The sequence below is a fragment of the Leptosomus discolor genome, chromosome 16, assembly GCF_034619465.1.
Source record: "Leptosomus discolor isolate bLepDis1 chromosome 16, bLepDis1.hap2, whole genome shotgun sequence".
Taxonomy (NCBI): Eukaryota; Metazoa; Chordata; class Aves; order Leptosomiformes; family Leptosomidae; genus Leptosomus; species Leptosomus discolor.
The window spans coordinates 15,285,717-15,312,063 of record NC_141406.1 but is presented as its reverse complement, the minus strand read 5'-3'; the positions used below and the strand labels follow the sequence as shown (position 1 = coordinate 15,312,063).

Below are 26,347 nucleotides of genomic sequence, written 5' to 3'. Positions count from 1 at the left end.
TGCTCGCTTTATTGGTGGTGGTTTGGCTCCCGTACGGTGAGCACCAGCACCCCTTTCCCCTAACAAAGTGCACTGACACCTTCCAAACCAGCAATCATAAGGCCCTTTCCACCCCCAGCACAGGGAGACCTCCCCGCAGACCCTGGTGGGACCCCCCCAAGCCCGGGCATGACCCAGGAGGTGTCCAACACCTCCACACCACGGCAATAGCAGCACCACGCTCAAACCAGGCGTCCCACCTTCCGTCGCCATCCTGCCTCCTGCTTTGTGAGGCGAAGCTGAGCCTGTGCTGGTGAAATGATGCACCCCCACAGCTGGAGGCACTGGAAAGCACCTCTTCAAAGCTCCCCTCCCTGAACTGAGCTGATTAAAGGCCACCTGAGAAGCATGGTAGGGGGCCGAGCAGACCGAGAGCTCACCCTGGCTCCTGTGCTTCAGTGGAGGAACCGGGTTTCTGGGGCAGGAGCACCCAGAGCAGTGTCCTCCCTCCTCTCTGTCCCTCTGCAGGAGCCAGAAAGGACACGAGATGGGTGAAAGGAACAGTCAGGTCAAACGGTGGCGGATCCATTGATGTTCCCGCTGCAACAGCTCCCAGCACAGCTCACTGGTGTCTTTTCTGGGCCATCAGCTGCTCGCAGTCACATCTGCTGGTCGCTCCCCAGTAAGGGGAAGGATGAGACAAATTGCTCCTCACAGTTCCTGAGTTTATTATAAAAGATTAGTTTGAGACTGCTTCTTAAGCAGGGTTTACATTTCCTTGTGCCAGTGCCCGCTCAGCCTCCACACGGCCGCACGGAGACCTCCTCCCTTGTCCTGCTCCCCTGCGGTGCCTGGGCCAGTCGGTTTGTACTTCCAGTCTCATGAGACATGTCTGACAACGTTGCTTGTTTTAAAGACTAAGGCCAGGGCTAAAACACAGGAAAACATCCGAGATTCTTTTTAAAAGCAACTTCTGCGCCAGGTCCAGACTTGGCTCAGGACAAGTTTATCTTCTGCCAAGCCGCCCCTCCGACGAACACCCCCAGCACCAGAGGGAACTTTGCACGGGTGGCAAGACCATCTTCATGGCTCAAAATACAAACGCTGGCATCCTTTACTGAGGCACACGAGTAAGAGTTCAAGGGCTGAGGACCCGAGTGGGAAGGTGAGGCCTGGCCTCTGAGCAGGAGCACGTCCTGGTGCCCCTCCTGGCCTGCGGCGTTTGCCCTGCGCGCCGCCAGCCCCCGGCTCAAGACGGGTTGTTGTTATCCACCGTTGACAGGAGATGGGCGACCTGGGCCTTCTGCGCACGGGTGATGTGCTGAGCCATCTGGATGATGCAGTCCACGGCCACCTCGGGGTTGGCTTGGACCAAGCTGTAAGGCAGATGGGAGAGGGCAGCCGCCTTGGAGGCTGAAGCAAGATCCACCTTGTCTCCGCCACCTGCTGTCCCCAACCTATTGCCCTCTGCATCCTGGCTCCTGTGGCCACTCACCTCCGGATGCGCTTGAGCACGTAGTCCCGCTTCAAGTACTTGATGTTCTCCCAGATGACCGACCGGGCGCTATCATCCTCTTGTATGTGCTTCTCCAGCCACTCCACCACCACTTGGTTGTTGTCCCAGAGGTAGCCCTGGGGAGAGCAGCACCATGAGCAGGGGGTCCTGCTGCCTGCACAGCCTGAGCCGCCCTTTTTGCTGTGGCCTCAGGCTTTTTCCTCTCATGATAAAACCGCAAAAATAGGATTTTCCGTCTCAGTCCCGCACATATGGCACAGCGCGGCACAGCACACTCCCCCACTCCCATGTAACAGCCACTGGGTAAAAAGGTCGGTCTGGAAATTGAAACTCAGGAAACCTTCATGGACTCTTTAAAATGAAAAAATTTAAGGTAAAACATGTTTCCTTTGCGTGCCCTCACTTCCCAGCTCAGCCATACCAGTCCCGTTCTTGCTGTGTGTCTGTCATGGCACTTGCATTTCAGAGCAGCTCAAATGCAAAGACCCCAGGTTTCACCTCTGCCCTGGGAAGCCCTATCTGACAGTAGAAAATGCTTATTTGGGGGCTGCCTTGCTACCGCTGAGCACCAGCACCCAACTGAGATCACCCCAGTCGAAGGGACAGCCCCAGCCTCAGGGCTGCTCGGCCGCCCACCCTGGCGCAGGCTGCAGAACAGAGATTCCCATCGCACATTTAAACCCTCAGGGAGGCACTGATGAAACGGCCGAGCGATGGGAGAGCAAGGCGACAGCCCTTGGGACCCCCCTGGCCGTAGGGGTGCCTCAGGAAGCCGGGCTGGAGGTACCTTCTCGGCTCCTTCTGTCTCCATGAACCAGCGCCGCAGCATGGACTGGATGCGGATGTGGCTCAGCTCACTGTTCGCCTTCAGAACCTCTGCCTTCACCACCTCCTCCAGCAGCAGCCGTCGCAGCCGCCAGTAGAGGAAGGAGCGGGCGTTCTTCCACTCCAGGATGTCCTGCAGAAGTGGGGACACAGCCCAGGTTCACCTTTGTAGAAAGAGGAGCTGATGGGCAGCGACCGCTCACTTACGGCTTGTACCGGGGGGTTCCAAGGCAGCTCTGCCAGACTGGAGCAGAGAGCAGCACCAGAGGCAGGGACGGCACACTGAGCTGACACCCAGGCCCCCCGGGAGGGGACTTTGCCTCCCGCCTTTGTGCCGTGGCTGCAAAACCCCCTGCGCCAAGCTCCTTCCCACCGACGCCGTGGCTCACCGTGATGACGCCTTTCTCCTGCATGCGGCCCGGGGTGTCATGCAGGTCGGCGAAGTGCACGGCCACCTGGTAGTACATGGGCAGGAGGAGATCCTCCCGGGCCTTGAGCTGCTTCTCCAGCTCCCTGCGCTGCGCCTCGGGCAGCTCGGGGGTCCCTGCGGGACATGCTGTGATGAGCAGCCCACTCGCCGCCCCCCTGTGAAAGGAGCCACAGGCCACCACGGGGTCTGGGCTCTGCTCCACGCTCCTCCATCAGCCACCCCCACCAGGAAACGGGGCGCCCAGCGCCCTTTGCTTTGGCACATTTACACCCAGCCGCAGAGGCCACGAAGGGGCTGTGCCCACCTCGGTGCCTGCTGCAAGGGGTGTGGGAAGCGGCATTTGCAAGGGTTTTGGGGGAGCGTGTTTTAGCAGGGTGGAGGGGCGCAGGGGCAAGGACCTCCCAACGCAGCCCCACCATCCGCTGCAAGCAGGAGGGGATCATAGGGAGAAAGGAGGAGACCCAGTGCAGCCTCTGCGCAGCTCTGCAATGACTATGGGTCGCCTCATCAGGTGCTGACTCAGCATGGCCAGCACTATTCTTCGTCTCAAAGCAGGGGAGAGAAGTCCAGCACCATTTACGGAGCCCCCAGGTTGTTTCAAAGTACCACCACATCCTCTTGGCAGGCTCCACCATCAGAAAAGACATGAAGAATTTTCACAGAGGAACGCTAAAGGATTTCCTTATGGTTGCCACCACAGCGTTTGAGCCTCAGGTTTTAACTTACTGCTACCAATGCCCACAAGCTGAAAAGCCCTTCCCTTACCCAGCTGCTCAACGAGCTTGGCATAGACCGTATCAATCCTTCTCATGGTCTTCACCAAATCTTTCTTTCTGAACTTGATCTCCACTGTTCCTCCAGGCTCCAAAATGCCTCCCCTGGAAGGAAAGTTTGGTAAAGCAGGGACTGGTCTGCACGGGAGAATAAATCCTGGGACAAGAGGTCCAGGCAACTCTCTCTTCTAAGAACTAGGGAAAGAGAAAATCTGAAACGGTTCGTTTCCAGTCTGGGATTCTTGTCTATCCTTCCACTCCTTACAGCTTGCTCCAGCGTGCATTAACTCAGGTTAGAGAAAAGGCTTCCTGACCCCCAGGAACCATGTTTTACTCGCCTGCAGCCTTTGCTGGATGCAGGAGGATATCCCCAAGGAGATACCTGCCATGCTGCTCTGTAAGAGCCCTGGAACATTTAGCTGGTGGCTTTGACTAACTAAAGGGTGAAAACCACACATCTCAGTGCCAGCGGGACTGGGGCTCTGCAGACCCCACGCACCAGCTCTTGTTTCTCCACACACGGGCCGCGGAAGATGCACGTGTGTTTCAGATGCCGACCTGCTCTCCTTGTCTGCGTAGAGCTCCACATACAGGGGGTTGATGGTGGAGTCGAGGACCACCCAGGATCCTCCCCGCAGCTCCGCGTGCGGTGGGATGTAGACCAGGACAGGCTGCTTAAAATCCCGGAGGCTATCAACGATGAAGGCGCCGAACTTCAGCATCTGGTCGTACATGTCTGAAAGCCAAAGGGACTCAGTGGCTGGGTGCCCCGACTGCCATGGGCCAGGCTATTGTCCCTTGCCTCCTCCTAGCTGCCCAAAGCCACCTTCTCCATTGGAGAGACCACACAAGCACCCCAAAACCAGCCCAGCAAGAAGCCACCAAGCCCTGGGACATGCTGGTGATGCCCCATCACCTCCCTGGTCCAACTCCACAACCCAGAGTGGTGCAGGCAGGACCGTGGTAGGCTGGGTCATGCCAGAACCCCATGGGGTGGCAGGATTGCCTGAGTATGTCCCGGCATGGGGATCTGGGCTCCCCAAGCGGGGGTACCTTTCATGCCGCTGGAGAAGCCTCGCCAGTTGGCAAAGATCATCAGCGGGAGATGCTCCCGGTTGAAGTCCCGAATGGCCTGGGCTGTTTTAAAAGCAGAATCTGGAAACCAGACCTGCCCAGCCTGCTGGATTATCTGCAAAAGATGGCAAGCAGCAGTGATGAGACTGGAGCCAGCGCTTCCTGACACACTACGCTGGCAGGTTGGTGGCACGTGGTGTGCAAGAGCTGGAAGAAAACAAACTGACCCAGCACCCTTGGTTTCACCAGTCTTTCAGGAAAATCCAGATGTGCCAAAGGACTACACTAAGCTTTTTCCCCTGCTCTCCCCTCCAGCCTCCTCCTGGCTGCTGCTCGGCCACGCTCAGGTCTCCCCACACACCTTTGCCTCCGAGTCTGGGTTGGCAGGGTCCGCAGGTATCGTCACCTCCACGGTGCGGGTCTCAACAGCGATGACACCCACCGGGAGACCTCCGAGCCTGCAGTGAGGCAGGGTGGCCTCAGCAGAGGCCAATTCCCCTCCACGCTGCACCCCAGCCCCACCAGAGAGGTTCCCCCCCCATCAACGTCCCAAAAGCAGCGCCATGGCCAGGGCTCGGGTGTGCTTGATTGTGCCCGCAGCCTGCCCGCATCGAGCTCCGCTCTCCTGGCTCCATCCCCTGCTCCCGGCAGTACCTCGCTCTGCCAACCACAACTGTCTGAGCCCACGGCCTCATGATCTCCAGGAAGCTGCCCTGGTCGAAGAAGCCACTCTGCCAGGTCCCCTTGAGAGCTGCAGAACACATGAAAAAGTGGAGCAGCATGACGGTGAGCACTGAAGGGCTCCCTGTGCGCCAACCCCCAGCAAAAAGCACCTTCTGCACCGGCATGGGGGATTCACAGCCACAAGACACAGCTGGGAGCATTGCTGCAGAGGTCTCGGGCTACCCTTGCTTACTTGGATGGGGTCTCCCTGCCAGCATCCACCTGGGGTCGTAGGGCACTTTGGAAGGGACAAAATCGATTTCTCTTTCGATGGGGTCGCTTATGGCAGTGATGGGCACCGGGCTCCGGTTATCCTGCAAGGGAGAGCCCCGAAGGGCAAGTGACCAGCCAGGTATGGAGTTACACCCCCTGCTGCCACCCTGCAGCCCCCTCCTACCTTGGGTATGTACGAGAGCCACTGCAAGATGGTGTAGACCCCCTCAAAGTCATCTGGGACAGTGACGTGGGAAACGCCGTTATTGTGCATGATCTGCACGCCTCCCAGCTGGTTATTGGATGTGTAAACTTCACGTCCCAACACCTAGCCAGAATTATTAACAGAAACACAGGTCGGTCTCTGCTAACACAGGAGCCATCCCCCCTTGCTCCGTTCGTTAGGTCAAACCTCTGTACAGGCACTTTCCTTCTGGTTTGAGGCTGAATTTCCACCTCTGTCTACCAGGCTGATGCTAAAGCAAAGGGATCCTGCTTTAGGCAAGCGCATCATTTTAGCTAAGCAGGTCTCAAATCAGCTCAAAACAGTGCAATTCTGCCCAGAGACGGGTCTGGAGCCGAACAGTCCCTGTGGCAGCTCTGCCATCCCACCCTGCCCCAGGAACTGGGCCCTAAAGCAAATAGCTGCAGGGTGACATTCTCTCAACTCTCAGTGAGAGAAGCAGTTGCAGTTCCCCTGCAGCTCCTCCAGACGGGTCCCATGAGGTGACTTGCAGGGAACCGCCACCTCTTCCCACGGGACAGGGAAGAGGGAAGGAGCCTACGCATGTAGTGGCGTGAGGGACAGCGCCAGGAGAGGACATGCAGCCGGAGCACAGTACCTTATTGAGAGCCGTGACGCCGGTGAGGATGATGTGGGAGTTCTCCACCTGGATGACACGCTGGCCCAGCCTCACCAGGTACGCACCGATGCCGATGGCACGACAGGTCACCTGGGCACACGCATACAGACATGTGGGGTTACTGGGGAGAAAGGGCTGCAGCAGCGTCCACGAGCACTGGGAGAACGATGCTCTGCAGGGGTCTGCACAGTCGGGTTGCACCAGGTCGCTTGTTGCATCCTGTTATTCCTCACAGGTTGACCTTAAAAGCAACTGGGAGCGAGGGGAAGAGCAGAGCAGGGGAAGGGGCCATGGCCGTACCATGCTGATGGTCACTATTTCGTCGTAAGCACGAGAGGACTCCCCAGCAATGGTACCGGCAGCTCTCAGGTTTTCCACCCCAAATCCATTGTCCTTCCCGATGATGTCCAGGAGGACGTACCTGCGGGGAAAGCAGAGCCGCGGTGGGGTGGGCAGGCCAGAGGGAAGCACTCACGTGCATGATGTGCCTGGTAGGATGCTGAGCCAGGATGTGGGAGCAGCTGGGATGTAGGGCAGGGCTTGGGGGTGGCTCTGTGCACCCCACGGGACAGCGGGGCTCACCTGGACTCGCCCCCTTCCTCCACGTGCTCACAGTGCACTGAGTTCATGGCACTGATCCTTGTGTAATCCTGGGGAGTCAGGTACAAGTACTTGAACCCCTGAAAACAAAGAGGAGGAGGAGTTGCAGAGCCCCCCATGCACACACTCACATAGGACACGGCCCCTCTCCAAACCCACCCCACACATCAACAGCAGCTCAGGGACCAGGGCTGGACAGAGCAGCCACCTCCCAGCATCAATCCCACAGTTTTATGTCCCAGCTTAGCTCTGCTCCTTCCTTTCCCAAATAAGTCCTCGGTTGGTTTTTGCAATGGCAGGAGGGGAGGTGCCCACACACCTTGTAGGGGTCCGAAGGGTCCACCCAGGCCACCTGGAACATGTGCTTTATTTCGTCGGCAAAGCCGATGCGGGCACCGCTGTTGGCGGCGATGTAGATGCGGGGGATGCCTTCGGCCCGCGCCAGCTCCGAGGCCCTCAGGAAGACCAGGTCCTCCTCTGGCCCAAAGGATCCGATCTTGTGTGTGATATCGTTGCAGATGAGCACGATGTCCCGACCGTTTGGATACTCAGGGGTCTTCAGCTTCATTTTGAAAGCCACCATCCCCACCTGCCCCAAAACAGCACAAGGTCACGAGGCAGGCTCCTCCAGAGAAAGGGGGCTAGAGCTGAAGACTGCATTAACCAACAGACAAAACGCTTGAGGAGCATCCCCTGGGCTTCAAACGCAGCCAGACCAAGGAAGGCACCAGCCATTCCCACCTGCCACAGCACAGCTTACCCCCACCTTGCTCTCTCACCCCGTTCCCAAATCATCCCCTGCTACCTCGTTCCCTCCAGGGACCCTGTTCATCTGCACGAGGTGCCCCTGCGAATCCAGCACCAGCTCGGTGTACGTCAGGATGTCCTTAGGGTACAGCTCCGAGGAGCCCCACAGCTTGAAGAGAGCCTGCAGAGAGACCACGCGCAGGACTAGCTGAAAGCAGGGGGCTGCGGCCGCTCCGAGGCTATCGCCAAGCACGGACACACGCTCCCGCAGCAGGCTGGGACTTGGGGCGAGCAAAACTTTGAGCCCCCACCCTGCTGCAAAGCTCCTTGCACGGGGGATTCCGATTCACATCCTCCATGAGTGCAACTACAGCAATCTGCAAGAGCTAGGGATCAGTTTAGAAATGCTTCATATTGCCAAAAATGTTGGGGCTTGGGCTCTTTTCTTTCTCTCATTTGCCAGCTCAGCGGAGACGATTTTTTCCCCCCCAGGTGGGAATATCTGGGGAGGGTGGGGAAGAAAAGCAAATGCAATAATTAGGAGCCTCTTTCTGCTCAGCCAGACTCACCTGCCTGATCATCTCCGGGAAGTCGTACACGTAGGTGGTGCCCAAGGACTGCGCCTGGAACCGCTTGGCCTGAAGCAAGTCCTTGGTGACGTAGGGGGTGTTGATGAGCATCCCGTGCTGCAGCCCTTGCTTGTCCCCATACGACTGAAACATGATCTGGAGAGAAGGGCAGAGCGTTGGCCGCCTTCCCTGGGCAGGCAGGCGAGTCCTCTCTGCTAAGGTGGAAGAGCCCTGCAGGGCTGGAGCACTGCTGAGCTTTGCCTGGCCAAGATGCTCATGCCTGTGGCTCTACTCGACCCAAAAATGTGATTTTTCCACCCCACTCCTTGCTGTTGAGGGGGCAGGGTGCAAAACTGCTGCGCTGCGAGTACCAGTAACACCCTAACGCTGACCTTCACCTCCCAGACCAAAAACTGCCTGACTACGCACCAGCAACACCCCTGAGGCTCAGCACCATTTTGGAGCAAAGCATCACCCCGTGGTGCCCAACTGGATGCAGCACAGAGGGGAGTGAAACTGGGTCAGCCCTGGGAATGCTGCTGCACAGTCCTGGGGGCTCTGGGACTGATCAGCATTGCAGGTGCATGAGAATTTTTGCAGAAACCACCCCAAAGCTTCGCCGGAGCCGATAGCTGCTCAAGCAGTCGTGGTTGGGTTCCCGCTTGCGGGCGCCGCCTGCGGTTACTCACGTTGCCGGTGCTGGGGTCCCTCACTTCCTTGTAGAGGCTGATGTCCAGGTAGTAGCCGGACTCATTGGTGATGAAGAGGCGGATGGGGATGGCGGCGGCAGTGGGCGTCAGGCGGATGTTGATCTTCACCTCAGCCTGCAGGACCCGCAGCTTCCAGAGGCGGCTGCCGTAGCGCATCACCATGGACCGCACCGACTCCTCAATCTGGGACGGGATGGCGCACAGAGGGGTCCGTGGCCCCAGGGACAACACCATCCTTGAGTGTACGACACCAAGACTGGAGCAGCCCTGTTTCACCTCTACCCCAAACAGCCATTTTGGATTTGCTGTGGGCAAGCCCCTTCCTTCTCTCCATCCCTGGGGGCTGGTGCTCTGCGGCCTCCCGAAGAGACACAGCCCCACTCCTTCAGACCACATGCTGCCCAGGGGAAGAGCCTGCCACCCACCCTCGTGCCCTCCGGCAAACTGCCTGCCTGTCCAAATCTGTACAAAAAGCCCTGATGGGTGCAAAAGGGAGAAATCTCAGCACCAGCAAAGAGCCCACAGTGAAGGTCTGACACAAAAACCAAGCTGCAGGAGTCTCTGGGGCTGCCAAATCCATCCCCCATCCAGGGTCAGATGGGCACTGGACAGGACTGGGTCTGACAACCAGCGCCAGGGGTGCCAGCCCATCCACACAGCAGTACCGAGCCCTGGGGACCACGTGGCCTCTGCCCCCAGATCAGCACCACACCGACAGGGGGAAGCAGGACCCCGAGAACCGCACCTTGGAGGGGTCCATGACGACTGTCGGGACGAAGTTGAGGAAGATGTGGTTGCAGTCGGTGCGGACGGTGGTGTTGCTGGAGGCCACCTCCAGCTCATCCATCGCCTCCAGGAGCAGCCGTTCGCCCTCGTTCTGCAGGTACTCGAAGGAAGCCTCCTGCGGCGCACCAGGCGGCTCAGGGGCAGCACCCAAACCACCCCCACCTCTGCCCGTACAGCCAGGGGACCTGGCGCCGCCTTGCCTTGGTGACGAGGTCCGAGTGGCGCACGATGGCACGGATGAAGAAGCGGTAGTCGGTGGCCTCGGTGCCCGCCTGCACTTTGGCAGCCCCGAGGTAGAGATGCATCTTGTGGTTGGCGCAGGGAATGGCCGTCAGGTCGAAGTTGCACATGCGGCTCAGCTCCAGCTGGAAGGCGAGCGCCGGCTCCAGGTGCCGGTAAATGCGGTCCTCTGCAAACTGGTGTGGCATGGAGGGGTGTGAGCAAGTGGCCGGGCAGCCAGCGCCGGGCAGGCTCTGCTCTAACCGTGGCTCTCACCTCGTCCCTGGCTCGGAACGTGAAAAACTTTGGGAATTCTCTCTAGAGCAAAAGGGAGAGAAGAGAACATCAATAATCCTGGCACGCAGAGGATTTTTCTGCTTTTCAGTGAATTCGTTAAAAAGAAAAAAAACCTTGCAGGCTTCTCCCTCCCCAGAGGGAGGAGAGCTGGGAGTAGTCGATGCCTTTCAAAGGCAGATTAAAGCTATGGAGCAGCCACGCAGGAACCACACGTTACTGGAGACATTAGCAGCATAAAGGATAATACAAGAGATAAATCACTCATCGAATCCCTCATTAATTAATTCCCAGCTCCTGATGCACAGTAGGTACCTCCATTGCTCAATGCCGTGTCTCTAAGGTACTTATAAATGTTTTTAGGTGTTTTAGAGAGGCAGAAGCACGACATGTCTAAAGTCACTCTGCCTGTCGGCAGCTCAGTCAGGACTCACCTGCTGGGCAATGAGAAACGTGATTCTCCGGAGGCTGCAGCCAACAAGGACGTTTTTCTACAGGGAAACAGAAGACTCCACTGGTCATAAGAGCTTGAACATCTCCATCGAGGGAGCAAACAAAACCCAAGTGGCTGCTGCAGGGTGCAGCGTTTTGGGAAGCACCCATGGACGTGAGGCAACGCCTTCGGGTACGGTGCCCCGGCTTGCAGGGTCTGCAAAAAGAGGGCCCAGCCCCAGCGACAGACCTTGGACTGGGCAAAGGCTCTGAAGATGGGCACCAGCTTCTCATCTTCCCCGTGGTCAGCCCAGCGGAGCGCAACGTTGAGGATGTGGATCGGCTCCTCGTGGATGCTCTGGCAACAAAACCCCCCTGGTCAAACCTGACCAGCAGCACCACTGAGGGGGACAGCAAATGGCATCGTGCCCACCGTGGCATCCTCCTCCTCGTAGATGGTGGCTCGCGCATCGCTGAAGAGCGCACTCTCCGAAGGCAGGTTGGTGAAGCACGAGATCACTTCATTGAAGTTCCTGCCCAAACGGCGGGGATGGGGTGACAAGTCAGCATGTTGTGCCCATCCCCTGCCCGAGGGGACAGCACCAGGGACCTGCTGCAGCAGGGATGTGGGTACCAGCGCAGTGGCCCGGGGCACGCGCTGGCTCAGCCGGGCTCCACCAGCCCACGGCAAAGCCACAGCTCGTGACACGCAGCTCCGAGTGCTGCTGTGCTAGCGTGCAGAAATGCTCAGCCTGCACCAGGCAAGCTCCCGCCAGGTTCCACGTGTCCCCAGATGACATGTCGTGTCCCCCCCCAGGTAACTGTTGTACTGAAAATACCCCTCAGCCCCAGCTTCTGGCTGCAGTAGGAACAGGAGCTGGCCCGAGCACTGTCCAGCCACCACCAGCTTTGGCTCTTCCACCCCTTTTGCTCTCCAACGACTGCAGCAGCCTCCAAAACCACACATGCACGACCAGCCAGGCACATATATCCCTGTGACCTCACCTTGTGAAGTCCTCGAATCTGTTGAAGGCCACCATTGCTCCCATCCGCTGGCTCAGGGGAGAAAAGCCACTGTCCATGAAGAGCTCGGTGCTGTGCCGGGCCAGGTCAGGGTTGGAGATGCTGATGGGGGCGGACATCCTGCAGGGGGAAGCAAGGCAGCCATCAGCCACAGATGGAGGGACCACTCCCGGGTCCATCAGGGACCACACAGGTCCCACACGGGACCCTGACCCAGAGAGGGCTTATCCTGCTCCATCGGCAGAGGGACAGCACGGCGAGCAGTTCCCTCTGTGGGTCCCCGTGTTTTCAGAGGAGGAGATGATACAAACCCAACAGCATTGCAAAAGGGACCGTCTCCAGGGCAGTGGGACAAGCGTACGGCAGCCCCCATACCTGTTTGGGTGGGAGGAGGGCAGCATGAACTGGAACTCCACCAGGCAGGTACCATCCGAGAGCTGCCGGTGCTGCAGGCTATTCAGCTCGTAGGCGAGGTACCCGCGCCGCACGTACACCTGGGAGGGGGGCAGCAGGAGGTACCGCCTTGCCCCTGCTCCCACCGCACACATCCATGCCACCCCCTAAGGCTCACGTGCCCCCCCCCGTGTCCCCCACAGGCCCTCACCTCCAGCGCCGCCATGCGCACCACCTGGTTGGTGTGGTAGAAGAAGAAGGGAAGCACGTCAAAGATGGTGGTTTCCGAGAGAATCAGTTTCTAGGGAGGGGGAAAAAGGCAAGATTTAGGACAAGGATGAAGTGAGACCCTCTTACCCCATCACAGATGCAGGAGTCACGTTCCAGAGTGGTCCCTCAATGTGGGGCTGTGTGGGACTGGCCACTGGGGTGCCATGGTGCACCCAAACACACCACGGGGACCCCCACCAGACCCAGATGTGGCTCCACATGTTGCTCCCCCACCAAACAGGGTGAGGAGCAGGGGATGGGGGCCCCCTCCTCTGCTCTGCACCGGCACTGACACCACAGCAAGACTTTGGTTGGTTTTCTGGCTATTTTGAAGGCTAAGCCACTTGCAGCCAGATCTCCTCGCCAAAGCCACCCGAACACCAAATTCCCTCTGTGGAAAAATCGCGCAATTCCCAACCTTCAGGTTTTCAGGGCAGTACTCGTGTCCGTACATGTCGATAGCGGAGAGGAAGATGGACTCCACCTGGTTGTGCCGCAGCTCGTAGGAGGGCAGGTGAGAGGCGATGAGCACCTGCAAGGAGAGAGGTGGCTGGGAGCACTGGGGATGGGGACAGGGACGGGGACAGGGATGGGGACAGCACGGCACTCACTGACCTGCCGGGCTCTCAGCGCCACTTTGGAGTGCTCGGTCTTGCTGAGCTGCGTCAGCTCGTGGAGGATGGCCGTCAGCTCGTCCGTCAGCGTGGGGTCGCGTCCACACAGCTGGTCCTGCAATGCACGCACCGCCACGGCTCGGCTCCGGCCCGTCTCTGCGGGATGGCTTCATCCCACACCCCCGGTCCCCCACAGGCAAAAGGGACAAGACCCGAGGTGCTAAAATGGGTGCGACGCTGCTCTTTGAACCAAGCGCAGGAATGCAACGCTGCAGAGGGGAGGTACTTGAATCCCAAACCCAAACCCTGGGGCTGCATTAAACAGAGGAGCAGAAAAGCTGTTTCTCCGGTGTCTGCCCACTTTCAAGGGGAAAGCACAGGGCTGTGACAGCCACCCACAGCCACGTCCTGCCCTGCAGCCGATGTCTCTGCCTACGGGCTCTTCCCTGCCACCAGCCTTTACTTCTGGTCTCTCGGGGCATGGGCTGTACTCACAATCAACATGGTCACCAGTAGATTCTTCTTTGCCACTTGGGCGTGAGAGAAGATGCTCTCCAGCACAGTGGTCATGTCGTGCTTGCACTGCTCCCGCAGGCTGATGACACACTTGTCGTAGTGAGCTGTGGGGCAGAGCGTGGTGAGCCCTGCAGACCCCCCAGAGAGCCCTGCAGTCCCCTCTGGAGAGCCCCCGATCCCTCACCGTGCTGGAACTGTGTCTCCACTTGCAGGTAGCGTCTTAGCAGGTCCAGCACCACTGCCTTCATGTAGCCCCGGATGCCGCTGCGGTACCTGGGGAGCAGAGAGCCCACCCTGCTGCAAGGTGGCGGCGGTGGCGCGGGGACCAGGGCAGGTCACAGACGGTGCAGGGCTCACCTCTGCACCAGCTGCACCAAGCTCTGTGTGTTCATGAAGAAGACCTCCCGCTCAGCCTTCCTCTGCAGCGTGGCTGCGTGGGTGTCCAGCACGTTGGCGATCTGCAAGGAGAGGGCACAGGGTCCGGTGCAGCTCGGGGCCAGCACGGCTGCAGGGCTGACATCTCCCCAGCTTGCCTGGGCACAGTGCTGCTGCACGTGGAGCTGTTCGTTTGGTTGAGTTTTCCCCCCAAAAGTGAAAAATGAAAAGTGATAAATAAATAAAGAAACAGAAGCATAAACCCACAAACGTTTCCCTCATTCATTTAGTTTTTTTATAATATCTCTTGGCAGGACAAATTCAGGCAGCAACTCCTAACCAGCTCTAGCTAAAAAGGAAGCGAAGGCCAAGCTGGGGCGTGCAGCCCCCGCACCGCTCACCTGCTGGCTGGGGAAGCGGCAGAGCACTGAGGTGATGTTGCTGGCGTACTGCGCCATCACCTTCCGGATCGACTTCTCCACGGACAGGGGGATTCTTCCCGAAATGCTCGTCATGATCTCCTGCAGCTCCAGGAGGGGCAGGGAGGGGTCCCGCAGGGTCTTCATCAGCTGCGCCACCCACTCCTTCACCTGCGGGGAGCAGAAGCTGGTGCTGCCCCTCTCGCCATCACGGCAAACACAAGGGAATGGGGCACGACACTTGGACAGCCTTTGCCTCCCCCTCCTGGCACCCACCTTGGCGCTGAAGTAGGGCTCGGGCAGGCAGTACCCATTCATCACGTTGGTGAGATTGTCCAGCACGTTGCGGAGAACCTGGTGCTGCTTCTCGCCAGTGATGGAGAGGGTTTGCTGGGCTGGGAGCCCTCCCGTGAACAGCTGAGCCTGGAGAGAGCAGCAGAGGGGTGGGCTGGCCCGGGTCCTTGCCAACATGGGTTGGAGCCCCCCCCCCCCAAGAGCTGCAGCTGCCCCAGAGAAACCAGCACGAAAGTGTCTGCTTTTAGAAGCACCTGACACTCAGCTTCACATCTCTGCCAGCTCCCCATCATGAAAACGAAGCAAAAAAACTGGAGAAGTAGGCAGAGCACTACGGACACACTAAAAACTTGTACATGAAGTAAGTGTGCATGGGGTGCTGACGCAGAGCAACGCTGCAGCACACAGAGCACCCCCTCGAGCCCCAGCGCAGCCTGCTGGGGGATGTGGCATGGCCACACGAGTGCCTGGTGTCACCATCAGGGCACCTCCTCCGTTCTGTCCCCCAGCGAGCGTCCCCAGTGCCCTGCAGGACACTGCTTGGGAGCGGACAGGAGGGGACAGCAGCGTGGCCGAGCCCCAGCAGACTCACAGGCTTCACTTTGGTGGGATCATCCAGCTCAAGCCGGGCTATGACGCAGCCCGCCTCCAGCAGCGCACCCGGCCGCTTGATGTAGTGCACCCGCCCAGCCTCCTCCACCGCCAGCGTCACGATAATCTTCATCACCTGGGCGAGGATGGGCGAAAGGGTCACCAAGTGAGCAGCGCCCGCACACTGCGGAGCGCCCCGAGCATCGCAGCGGCGCCGGTGGGCTCCAACCTTTCTGCCCGCCGGTGCTGCGGGAACGGAGCTCCTCCGTTAAGCCGTGGAACCCACCTCGATCTCCGCAAAAACGGTCCCCTCGGCCACGTGCCCACCGTCGTCCACCGTGTACTGCAGCAGCTTCCCCGCGGAGGGCGAGCGCAGCACCGTCGGGTCCTTCTCCTTCTCGAAGTCGCACGTTTTGTTGCCGACAGTGATCCGGTATCTCAAGGAGAGGGGAAAGGTCTCAGCGACGGGCTGCCAGCCAGCGGGGAGGGCCCGGTGGGGGCCCAGTGGGGAGGTACCTGTCGATCTCCTCCTTCATGTAGGTGGTGTAGCTGTTGCCGTCGTAGGAGAGCAGCAGCCCGCCGTCGTTCAGCCGGTGCACGTCGATCTCTATGTGAGTGCGGTTCATGATGATGACATACGTCGTCAGGGACTGGCGGGCGACCTGCGGGCAGTGGCCGGGGCGAGCCCTCAGTGCGAGCCCCCGAAATGCACGTAACGGCCTTTCCAGGGGCTGGTGGGAATGGCGGGGGGTGAGGAGCATCTCCCTGTGCTCGGTGCAAGGGCCGGCGTGGGATGGCATGTGGCCATGGGACAGGGCTGTGGCAGGGAGGGCGGGAGGCAGCAAACTCAGGCTGCACCAAAGAGCTGGTTCAACTCACGGCTTGCCCGCTGCTTTCATTCTGAGTAGGGGGTTTTTGCATGAAGTGCAGCTAATCGGGTTTAAAAGCAGGAAAACGAGGTCCTTTGTTAAACTCAGGGCAACAGGATGCATGAAAATGTCTGTCTTGTTAAAATGAGGTTATTAACCTTGTTTTTGTCGCATGTTTTTGAAGTGCAACCTCATATTTATTGCATCGTTCTCCCTCAGGGCACGTCCCCGTCCCCACGAGAAGCGCCGCGGCCATTTCGGGAGGAGCACGGCCCAAGCCCTCACCTGAAGGACGTACTTCACGCCCTCATAGATGAGCTCCACGTCGACGATGTTCAGCAAGGAGGCTGCCGGCAGCACCTGCCCCCTGCAACACAACGGACGGGTCAGGCACCAGGAGCGTCGCTCACCCCGCGCGCCGGCGGGGAGCCAAGTGTGTGAGATGTCAGCGGGGCTGCTGGCGTCGGGCCGCGCGGGCTCCGAGCTGATGGCGGGAGGGCACGAAGGTGACCGGAGGGGAGAAGCATCTGCTTCAAATGACCCACGTGAGCGCCTTGTAAAAATGCATCCAGAGACAGGCCAGACACCGGCAAAACACGCTCAGATAAGGGCGTGGGAGAGAGCCCCAGGCGTCCGCCAAGGCCGCAGGAATAACCTTGACATTCAAGTGCAAAACCAAAACCAAGCTGCGTTCCAGCCAAGCCACTTTCCCTTAAAAGCTGTTTTCCCAGCCACACGAAACCTTTTCCCCTCTTCAGACAAAACCACAGCCAAAAGTCACAGCAGACCCCTGTTTCCCAGGCTGTTGCAGTGCCACGGGCGTTGCCTCCGCTTTTGCGGCAAAAGCGGGAAGGAAGATGGCCCAGGGAGAGAAAACACTCAGGTCTCCATGCTCGCAGCAAGCACACGGGCTGCGGGGAGCAGCCCTTTAGGGCACGCAGTCCCTGGGACCCCTGTGCCCGTGGCACAAGCCCCTGTCGGGCAGCCCCGCTCCGCACCTCTCCAGCAAGTGCAGGAATTCGGTCATGCATGTCCTGAAGGCGGCATCCGCGACGTTCAGGGCACCGCAGACGACGCCCAGCATGGTGTCTGGCTTCTCTGCCTGGAGGGGGGGTGGGGGGAAATATAACAGGGTTTGGGTCTTACGGCAGAAGGGGAGTGGTGACCACCCCAGGGGGGCCTGTCTCCCCCACCTGCACTTTCTCAGCGATCAGATGGTCCAGCCAGCCAGTGTCTATCTCGTTGTTCTGGAAGCTCTCTGTCTCCAGCAGCTTAATCAGATACTCCACCGTGGTCCGGAAATCCCCGCGGATAGACAGCTCTTTCAGGGCAACCACCATGTTCCTTTTAGGGAGTAAAAACCTCTATTAATAACCGATGAGGTGGCACTTGGCTTTCAGCAGAGGAAACCAGGGAACAACAGGGACTGGAGCGACGAGCTCCCAAGCCCCAGGCGCCCTCATGCCTGGATAAATCAGCCCCACAGTCAGCAGTGACTTAACGAAACACTTAAATACCCAAGACAGACTCGTTACATGTTGCTCAAATACTGGATGAACATTGCTGCTCACTGGCACTAAGCGTGTGCTCAGCAGATCCTTTAAGGATCAGGTTGATGAACTGGGTCTGTAGCACCACCGCAGCCCAAAAACTTTGGCTTCGCCCACACAGTCTCCACAGCACAACCAAGCCGCTCAGCACAGCGGCACCACTCTGGTCCTCTCCAATAAAAGCTGCTTTTCCTGGCTCTTGCACCGATTGTGAGTCTTCCCGAGGCCACCTGCTCTCCACCCCGTCCCGCCACACTCACGAGATGGCCTCCTCCCGGTTCTCCCCCCACGAGAAGCAGTGCCCGAACTGGGAATCGGCAAATTCGTGCAGCCCCCCGGCCGCCGCCACGCTGAAGTACCCCCAGACGTTCTTGCTGCTGCGGAAGTTCAGCTCCTGCACTGTCCCGGAGCTGGGCTTGAAACCCTGCCAGAACAGAAGACGATGTGGAGGAACCAGGCTGGAGACTCAGAGCAAACAGGGAAGGGGAACCCCTGTGCCTTTTATCAGCCCGCACGCGGATCTCGCCGATCCCAGGGTTCAATGCCCGAGAACGCTGTCCGGCTGGGGAGGACCGTGCCCAGTTCAGCCCCGTCCCCCTGGCTCACCTCCTCAGGGTTCTCGCTGGTGATGCGGGCGGCGATGACGTGGCCCCTGGGCACGGGGGTGTTGGGGGGGCTGCGGAAGCAGATGGGCGTATCGCCCCAGGGGCTCTCCCCGTACAGCACCCGGATGTCTTTTATCCTATGCAAGGGGATGCCCATCGCAATCTGCACGAGAAACAAGGGGGACTTCAGCTGCCAGAACAAGACTTCAGCATCGAAATTACAACCGGGAGACATTGATAGACGGTCTGAACGAAGAGCGAGGGGAAGAGGCACCACGCTGCAGGCAGCTGCTCCCGCCGGGGAGCCAGAGGTGAAGGAGGGATGCTGCGTTGCCTCCACCACCACCCTGCTATATGAGACAGCTTCCCTCTGCCGGGCTCCAGCCCAGCACTTGTCCCTAAATTACAAAATTTCTTCCTCTAACACACCTCGCAGAGCGGCCCGCGGGCGCTCAGGTACCTGGAGCTGGGCAGCAGGGAGGTTCACGTCCGCGATCATCTCCGTGCAAGGGTGCTCCACCTGCAGGCGTGGGTTCAGCTCGAGGAAGTGGAAGCTCCCGTCCTCGCTGTAGAGGTACTCGACGGTGCCCGTGCTCACGTAGCCCACCATCTGGGCCAGGCGGACCGCGCACTGCGGGAGAGGGCAGATCGTTGCCGCGGGGAGTAACGACCCTCTGTTCGCTGCAGCGGAGCCGGGGCATCCCCAGCAAAACAGCCGCAGTGTCCTTGCATGGATCCAAGGAGATAAGCTCAGCTCGGGGGGGTCCCTCCCTTCCTTAGGAGCCTCAGGTGCCACAGAAACCTCAATAAACCCAGCCAGGATCAGAACGGCTTCTCACCAAAACCTCGTGTTGCCCTAAGACCAGGGCCACCCACCTGCTCCATCACCTCGATGACGGAGGGTGCCGCGATGGTGGTGGGCGCTTCCTCGATGATCTTCTGGTGCCGGCGCTGGATGGAGCAGTCACGGCCAAAGAGGGAGATGGCGTTGCCGTACTCATCAGCCAGCACTTGCACCTCCAGGTGCCGGGCGTGCTGCGCCAGCTTCATCAGGAAAACAGGGGACCCGGGAGCCTCCGCCTGCACCTGCGATGAAGGAGAGGGTCGTGCTCCAGCATCACCCCCCAAAATTGAGCCCAGGACGGAGGCAAGCCCAGGCAGGAAGACATCCAGACCGGGAGCAGGACCCTGTCACGTGCCCTAGGATGGGATGGGGATTGGGACAGGGGTTCCAGGCACTTCTCACCTGCCGAAAGCAGGCACCGAATTCCTCCGCTGCCTCCACTTTTCGGATGCCTTTGCCCCCACCGCCTTCTGCTGCCTTGATCATCAGCGGGTAGCCAATCTTCTTGGCCACCTGAGGCAGGTCAAGGACTAGGGTGACTGAAGCACTTTGGATCCCAACCCACCACCCTGACAGCCCACCCTGCTCCAGCCCTGCGTGTCCCTGAGCAAGATTGCCCCAAGCTGCATTCATGCAGAGCAACATGCATGAAACAGCCTTGCAGGACTGTCCCGTGTGCTGGGAGGCCAAAAGGGCTGGGGCACGCAGGCTCCACGGAGAAATAATGGTGGACAAGAGACAGCCAGCTGCCCACGGGCTCAGGTTTACCTCCAGGCCTTCCTCCACATCCTTCACGCAGCCCTGTGCGTACGTCTCGAGGGGGATGCTGATCGTCTGCTGATGCTTCTGGTTCTCCTCAGACCACTGGGCCACCAGACCTGCAGGTACAGCCAGGGCCATGGTCACCACGGGGGTGGCATGGCTGGGGGGGCATGCTGGCTGTGCCCGAGGAGCTGGGGACCACATGTTGGCACACACCATTTCCCCCGTTTCCATGCACCCTCTGCTCAAACCAGCAGCTGCTCAGCTGCAGTGGGATCCCCAATACGTGCTGCAGCCAGCCGGGCCATGGACCCCAACCCTGGTGCTTGCTTTGGGGGAGCAGGAGAGGCAGGAAAGAGATGGGGGAGCGGGGAGGGTGCGCAGGGCTGGGGAAGAGGCGCTTACCGCTCCCGCTCCATGGCAGCGTGGGGATCTCGACCGTCTGAGCCACGATGGTGGAGGCGACTTTGTCCCCCAGCGCCCACATGGCATTGCTGGGGGGACCTTTGAACAGGGAGGGAGGGGGTGAGCTGGGCCTGTCCCCATTGCAGGGATGCTGCAGAAAGCTGCTCCCCACTGGGCTGGTACCATCAGCCCTTCTGCAAAGAGTGGAGGTGTGGGAATCCCCCCCCAAACCCACTGCCCAGTTCAGGATGGAGCTCAACCCTTCTCCAAAGGGGAGTGTGGGCTGTGCCCTGCCTGGGAAGCCCGTGAGCTCTGCTCCCACCTGACGTTCCTCCATGAACACTGCATCAATGTGAGCATTACAGGGAAACCCCAGAAAACAGCGGGATTCCTGGGACAGCTCCAGGACACCAGCATGGGGACTGCCCCAGGGCGGACACACCAGGCGCACGAAACAGGCATGGCCCAGCATGGCATCCCTGCACGCTCCAGCCTGATGCCCGCCGCTCCCTCCAGCGCTGGGAAGGCAGCGAGACCTTACCTAGGAAAGCTATCCCATTTTTCTGCAGCAGCTCTGGCAGCTTGGGGTTTTCCGAGGCGTGTCCCCAGCCAGCCCACACCGCCTGGCACAAGAGAAGGAGCCGCGCGAGCCGTCACCTCCCTGTGCTGCCGTCCTCCCATCGCCCACAGCATCGCGCCCGGCTCCTCCACACAGAGGGATGTCACCCTGTTTCCGAGTGCCCCTTCTTCCCCGTCCGCTTCCCCGCTACCTGGACTGGGATCCGCTTGGAAATGTCTACGATCAGCTCCACGTTGGCATAGTTGTTGTTGTTGGCCCCGCCGGGGACGGGCACGTAGTGATCTGCCATTTTGATGTACTCTGAAAGACAGTGCAGGGGTGGGAGCGGGTCCCCCCAGACTCACATGCTGCCCCTCCCCAAATCCTCCATCCTGGGGAGGCTGGAGGGGAGAAAAATTATTTGCTCTGGATCTGGCTGCACAGGAGGAAAGTATGTGACCCCAGGCTGCGCAGAGCCCCCCACGTCCCAGGCAGCAGCACAAGGAGAAGGAAAGGGCTGCCCCGGCTCAGCCCCAGGGTGGGGAACTTCCCCGTCTGGGCTGCTTGGAGGAATTACCCGCGTTGGCCTTGAGGTCTTCGGGGGTGACCATGACCACGAAGCGAATGGCGCGCTCGTTTCGGAACATCTCGTAGGCCCACCGGCGGATGGAGCGCATGCACTTCACGGCGGCGATGCCGTTGTTGGCGATGAGGACCTGGGGGGACGCGGGGCGCCAGGCTGAACCCTCTCCTTGCTGCCGGGGTGCGGGGCGGCAGCACGGAGGCGAGCAGAGCCGAGCAGCCGTGCCAACACGGGCACTTCGCGACAGCCGTACGTGCTGGCGGAGGCTCCTTCACAGCAGCTCTGACGCCTGGCGCTGGGGCGAATGAAGGACTTTGGCCACCGTTTGTGCCTGCAAGTGGCCTCCGTGCAAGGGCAGCGTGGGGGGAGTTTCCCTCTCCCAGCCCGCAAGGGTGGGTGAAGCCAGGGGATGGGCAGCTCAGGGCTGCCCCGCACTGTCATCAGTGCCAGCCCGGTGTGTGCGGGAGGACTTGGGCGAGGCTCAAGGATGCTGCCGTGAAAAGCAACGACCCACCACCCAGGCAAAGGCGGGGGCACGCGGGGAAAGACCTTCTCGATGACGCGGTTGCCCCCGAAGCGAGTGACGAACTCGGCCGGCGAGGCGACGGTGAAGTCCCGTTGCAGATCCATCTTCCTGTGCTCGCGGCTCTTCTTGGCCAGGTGCAGCCCGGACATGCTAGGCCTGCGGTGGGGCAGGACGGCCGTCAGCGAGCCCGCAGCCATGCGAGCAAACCCTCGCTGGGCACAACGAGCACGCTGCCACCGGGGCTGGGGCTTCCCGAGGGGGTCGGATCTGCGGGGAGCCTGGCAGCCGGCAGCAGCAGAGACCAGACTTTGCCCCCTCTACGGTTTCTTCCAAGGAAAGCAATAAAAGCCTTCACTCTGCCAACACACGCAGGGAACATTGGGATTCACTTTCCTTGCTACCAGCTCCCTGTTGTGCACCGGGATCTCTCCAGGAGCGTTTAACACCCACCGCAGAGGAAAACCGCTTTCAGCTGAGTTCTATGGGGCAGGCAACTTGGGGTGAACACGGCGTGGTTTGCAATTGAAACCCCCTCCCAGCGGCTGTGGGTCCACATTCATTTAAATGCTGCAACAAGCAGATTTGGGGACTGGCCCGAGACCCTGCTGCACCAGACAGAAGCCCCGGGGTTTGCATCTCAGGGAGCAGAGAGCTGCTGGGGGGGTTTGGCCAGTGCACGGAAGCACACATGTGCCCAGAGCAGTGCTACCGCCGCGGCACGGCCATGCCCGCCTCTGCACCGCTAACAGCTCCCGGCCCAGTTACAGCTGGAAACGTGCCACGCTCTGCTCCAAGGGACGGGGAACAAGGACACTCCCATGGGGCCAAAATGCAGCACTGAGCGTGGACCCTCCCTCCCACCATCGGGATCCTGACATGCACAAAGGCCCTTCTGCAGTCACCGAGGTCTCCTGCAAAGCCCCCGCAGCTCCTGGTTCACACCAAGCCCTGTTGCAGGGCTCTAGCTGTCCCCCATGTCCCCAGAGGACGCCTGGAGCTGCCCAGCTGGGTGGCAGGAAGGGCAACAGCTACACGGGATGGCACAGAACATCCCTTCCCCAGCACCCATACACGGTGAGCAGGATTGCTGCCTCCAAACCCCCTGGCACGAGCACCAGGTCTCTGAGGGGGAGCAGCTGGAGATGCCCCTACAAGAGCCCACCCCTCAAGCTGGGTCACGAAAGGGAGCAAAGAGCAGGCAGCGCTCTGCAAAAAGCGCGGGTGCTCTTTTTCTCTGCGAGAAACCTTGCGAACAGCGGGATGCGCCGCTCCCAGCAGCTGCCTTGGGAATTTGCGACAGCCGCCGCAGCTCCTCGCCAAATCAGACCCCATCCTGCCCGCTCTGCCTGCTCCACAACCCCAAAACACCGTCCCAAGCTCACCACGCTGCCGGCCAGACTCACCCCTACCATGGTTTCCCACCGAAGGCATTTCCATGCCCTCTGGAGCCTGTTCTTTGTTTCCCAGCCCATCCCCGACGCGGGCAGGTCGCAGCGGGCTGCGCTGGCAGCCGGACCAGCCCCTGCGCAGGGCTCTGGCCCCGGCAGCGCTATATGGCAGCCCTCGCACCTCCCACCTCCTGGCACGGCGATGGCTGGTGCAGAAGCGTCTGGCAACACCACCGACAGGCAGGCACCTCCCCGGCAGCCAGGCACCTGCCTTCCCATGGCTCTGTCCAGAGTTTGAAGAAACTTTCTGTTTTAATTAGCAGGTTCACATTCCCCCCTCCTGCATAACTCAGTCGGATTTTGAGCTGTTGATCATTATTCTGTGGATGAGCTGTAAATGAGCGCAGGAAGAAGGATGAGGCTCCCCCTCCAGAACAAGCAGATTTCGCACGAGTAGCACATGGCACATTTATTTTAAGGGGAAATGTGTCGAAACCCCCTGGGAGGTTGGGAAACATCCTAATCTCTCCGTGCACTCAAGATATTTCCCAAGGAGCTGAAGCATTGCATAGAGCGGTGCTGGGTTTATCGCACTCCGGCACAGCCCCCTCACTGCTCTGCCGGGGCCAGCCGTGCTGCCCGCTTCCCTCCCGCAGCTCCAGACCCCCCTAAAGCCTGGGCCAGCACATCCGTCCCACCACCCGTCACCTCTACAGCGCGACTCGGGCAGCGACCCCGGGAAATCCCTGCAGACGAGCAGCGGCGATACCCCACCGTGCGTGAAACCACCCAAAACCCCAGCTAGGTGAGAAGACACCGCTGGGCTGTCAAGTTCCCCAACATGTCCCTGCAGCCAAAGGTTATTTTTAACTGGGAGCGGAGCAGGCAGGAGGAGCCGGGCAGCAGTGCTTTGTTTCCAGTTATTTATAATGCCCGTCAGCCAGGCTGGCGTGGGAAGCCGCTCTGCACAAGCCCAGCGCTGGGCAAAAGTTACGGTGAAGTTCCCCACGGAGCAAAGCTCAACCACTTTTCATCAACTCATCGCAAAGCCACTCAAGAGCTGCTTTTCTGCCTTGAGTAATTTACCTGCAACAAGTTGCAAGGGCAGAAGAAGGGCAGGAGGAGCACAGGAGCTCCCCACGTATGCTCAATCCTCCCGGGATGCTGGGTTTCCCCATGCACAATGCCAGCGGCGTGTTAGCATCCCCCCGCCCCATAGCAGGAGGAAAGGGAACGTGGCAGCACGACCAGGTCCTTGTGGGATCTGCGACAGCGCAACGTTTGCACGCACAGGCGCAAACGCACGTGCAGGCACCCTGGCAAAGGGCTGCGCTCAGCTCGCAGGTTTACAGACACCCCGTGAAACACCCCCAGCGATGCTCGTGCACAAAACGGGCACCTGGAAGGAGGGTGAGCGCTGGGAAAACACCAGCGGCATCCACCACCGCCTGCCCGCCCGCAGCCGACCCCAAATCTCATCTGGCCAGGCAAGAAAATTCCCGCTCCCTGATGCGCCCTGGTCCTGCACAAACCGCAGCTGCGGCCAGTGCGTGGGTACGGCCTTTCCCAGCATGAGGAGACGGTGCAGGGACAGAGAGCAGCAGCGAAAGAAGCGAGGAAGCTGCAAGAAAAGAGGAGCACCCGGGCAATTTGGCTGCAGGCTGCGTTTGAAGAAATGCCACGCAAGCTCAAAGCGCTTCCCACCCCGTTCTTTGACACCCCAAATCAGGAGCGGCCCCTGCCCCAGGCCCTGCCGCACTCAGGCACGTGGCGCTGCTGTCACGCAGGGCGCTCGGACACATCTGCTTTTCCCAGCGTTCTGCCGTTAACCTTATCGTCAGGGTTTTTCCACGCAGCACCAAGTCAAAGAGGGCAGGATTTGGGCATCGATTTGGGGGTCCGAGAAGCACCCGCGCCCCAATTTTAGCAGCAAAGTCCCCGAGAAATGGACCAACGAAAAGCCCCTGCCCGTCTTCGCACCACCGCCGCTCCCCCCCCACGCGTCCTACCTCATGTCGGCGGTGGGCTCCAGCAGAGCGGTCATGGTGGGGGGCTCAGCCCCACCGCCCCCCGCTCCGGCCAAGCTGCTGCGCCGCCTGCCCACCCTGAAGGCCGCGGCCACCAGCTCATCGTCGGAGGAGTTGTCCTCGAAGGAGCCCAGTACAAATTTGGCCAAGGCCGGCCGGCGCAGAGCGGCAGGGTTGTACACCGCGATCTGCTCCTGCTCCCCCGCCGCGGCCTTGCCGGCCCGTGGTGGCAGGTTGGGGACCGGGGGGCTCGGCTGTGCCGGCGGCTTGGCTATGGTGGGAGCCGCCGGCTGCTCCGCCAGGGTCTGCTCCGGCTTCTCCTCCTGCCCGCGCTGGGGGTTGGACATTTTGGCCCAGACGAGCAGCACGAACACCAGCAGGAGCAGGACGGCCAGCAGCGCTCACGTGCCCTGGGGAGAGGTGCGGAGACGCTCCATCAGAGAGCACCCAGGGACCCCCCCCAACAGCTGGGGTCATGGGAGCAGCCCCCCAAAACCCTGAGACCCCCTGCCCCATTGCTCCCTGCACTGCAGCACAACCCCCCCCCCAGTGCCAGCCAGAGCTATTTTTACTCCCCAAAACAGGAGCAGCTCTGGCAGGGGGAATGACGGGGGCCACAGCACCGCTCCGCCTTCGTGCTGAAATGGCCCCCCGCCTCCCCAGCTGCTCGCAGCACCCTAAGGATGGCAGCGAGCCCACCCACGCGCCGACCCCAGCCCCGGCCCCTCACAAAAAGGGGGGGCCCTTAAACCAAATCCCCCAATCTCTACAAGAGGTTAAAGCTGAGGAATGGTCAGGAGGGAAAAATCGCCCCAGCCCCTTGCTGGGGGAAAGGGGCCACACTCACCATGGGTGCTGAGCGCCCTGGGCTTCCCCCTCCTCTGTGCCGGCAGGGACAAACACTGGCTGTGCCTGCCCGCACCGCAGCTCCCGCTCGTGCTTATCTGGGCTGGTCACTGTGTTGTCCACAGCAGGCTGAAA

The 26,347-nt window shown here is 60.2% G+C and overlaps 1 protein-coding gene across 3 annotated transcripts; it reads right to left on the bottom strand.

Moving 5' to 3' along the window:
- Positions 1-1,228: 1,228 nt before the first annotated feature.
- ACACB (acetyl-CoA carboxylase beta) lies at positions 1,229-25,590 on the bottom strand. Of its 3 annotated transcripts, none has more exons than XM_086473959.1 (52): positions 25,349-25,590; positions 21,975-22,107; positions 21,420-21,558; positions 21,054-21,163; positions 20,825-20,906; positions 20,284-20,382; positions 19,885-19,994; positions 19,519-19,629; positions 19,149-19,358; positions 18,733-18,903; positions 18,274-18,435; positions 17,928-18,091; positions 17,311-17,461; positions 17,116-17,219; positions 16,403-16,484; positions 15,765-15,910; positions 15,535-15,685; positions 15,250-15,384; positions 14,640-14,786; positions 14,346-14,534; positions 13,927-14,027; positions 13,754-13,842; positions 13,549-13,673; positions 13,055-13,168; positions 12,858-12,971; positions 12,381-12,470; positions 12,152-12,270; positions 11,759-11,896; positions 11,187-11,286; positions 11,004-11,111; positions 10,756-10,812; positions 10,304-10,345; positions 10,009-10,224; positions 9,768-9,923; positions 9,002-9,205; positions 8,313-8,468; positions 7,802-7,924; positions 7,316-7,585; positions 6,979-7,076; positions 6,697-6,817; positions 6,376-6,486; positions 5,718-5,861; positions 5,514-5,634; positions 5,252-5,348; positions 4,959-5,055; positions 4,577-4,712; positions 4,082-4,259; positions 3,516-3,628; positions 2,710-2,864; positions 2,283-2,453; positions 1,475-1,611; positions 1,229-1,355 (listed from the first exon to the last, which is right to left on the bottom strand). In XM_086473959.1, exons 1-52 carry the CDS (start codon positions 25,381-25,383, stop codon positions 1,229-1,231), a joined length of 6,759 nt encoding a protein of 2,252 aa, XP_086330085.1. In that variant the 5' UTR covers positions 25,384-25,590. The 3 variants fall into 3 exon arrangements, with proteins under 3 accessions (XP_086330085.1, XP_086330086.1, XP_086330087.1); XM_086473960.1 differs by having other exon boundaries at positions 11,759-11,942; positions 12,138-12,270; positions 21,975-22,135; positions 25,371-25,521; XM_086473961.1 differs by lacking the exons at positions 14,346-14,534; positions 25,349-25,590 and having other exon boundaries at positions 21,975-22,100.
- Positions 25,591-26,347: the final 757 nt, after the last annotated feature.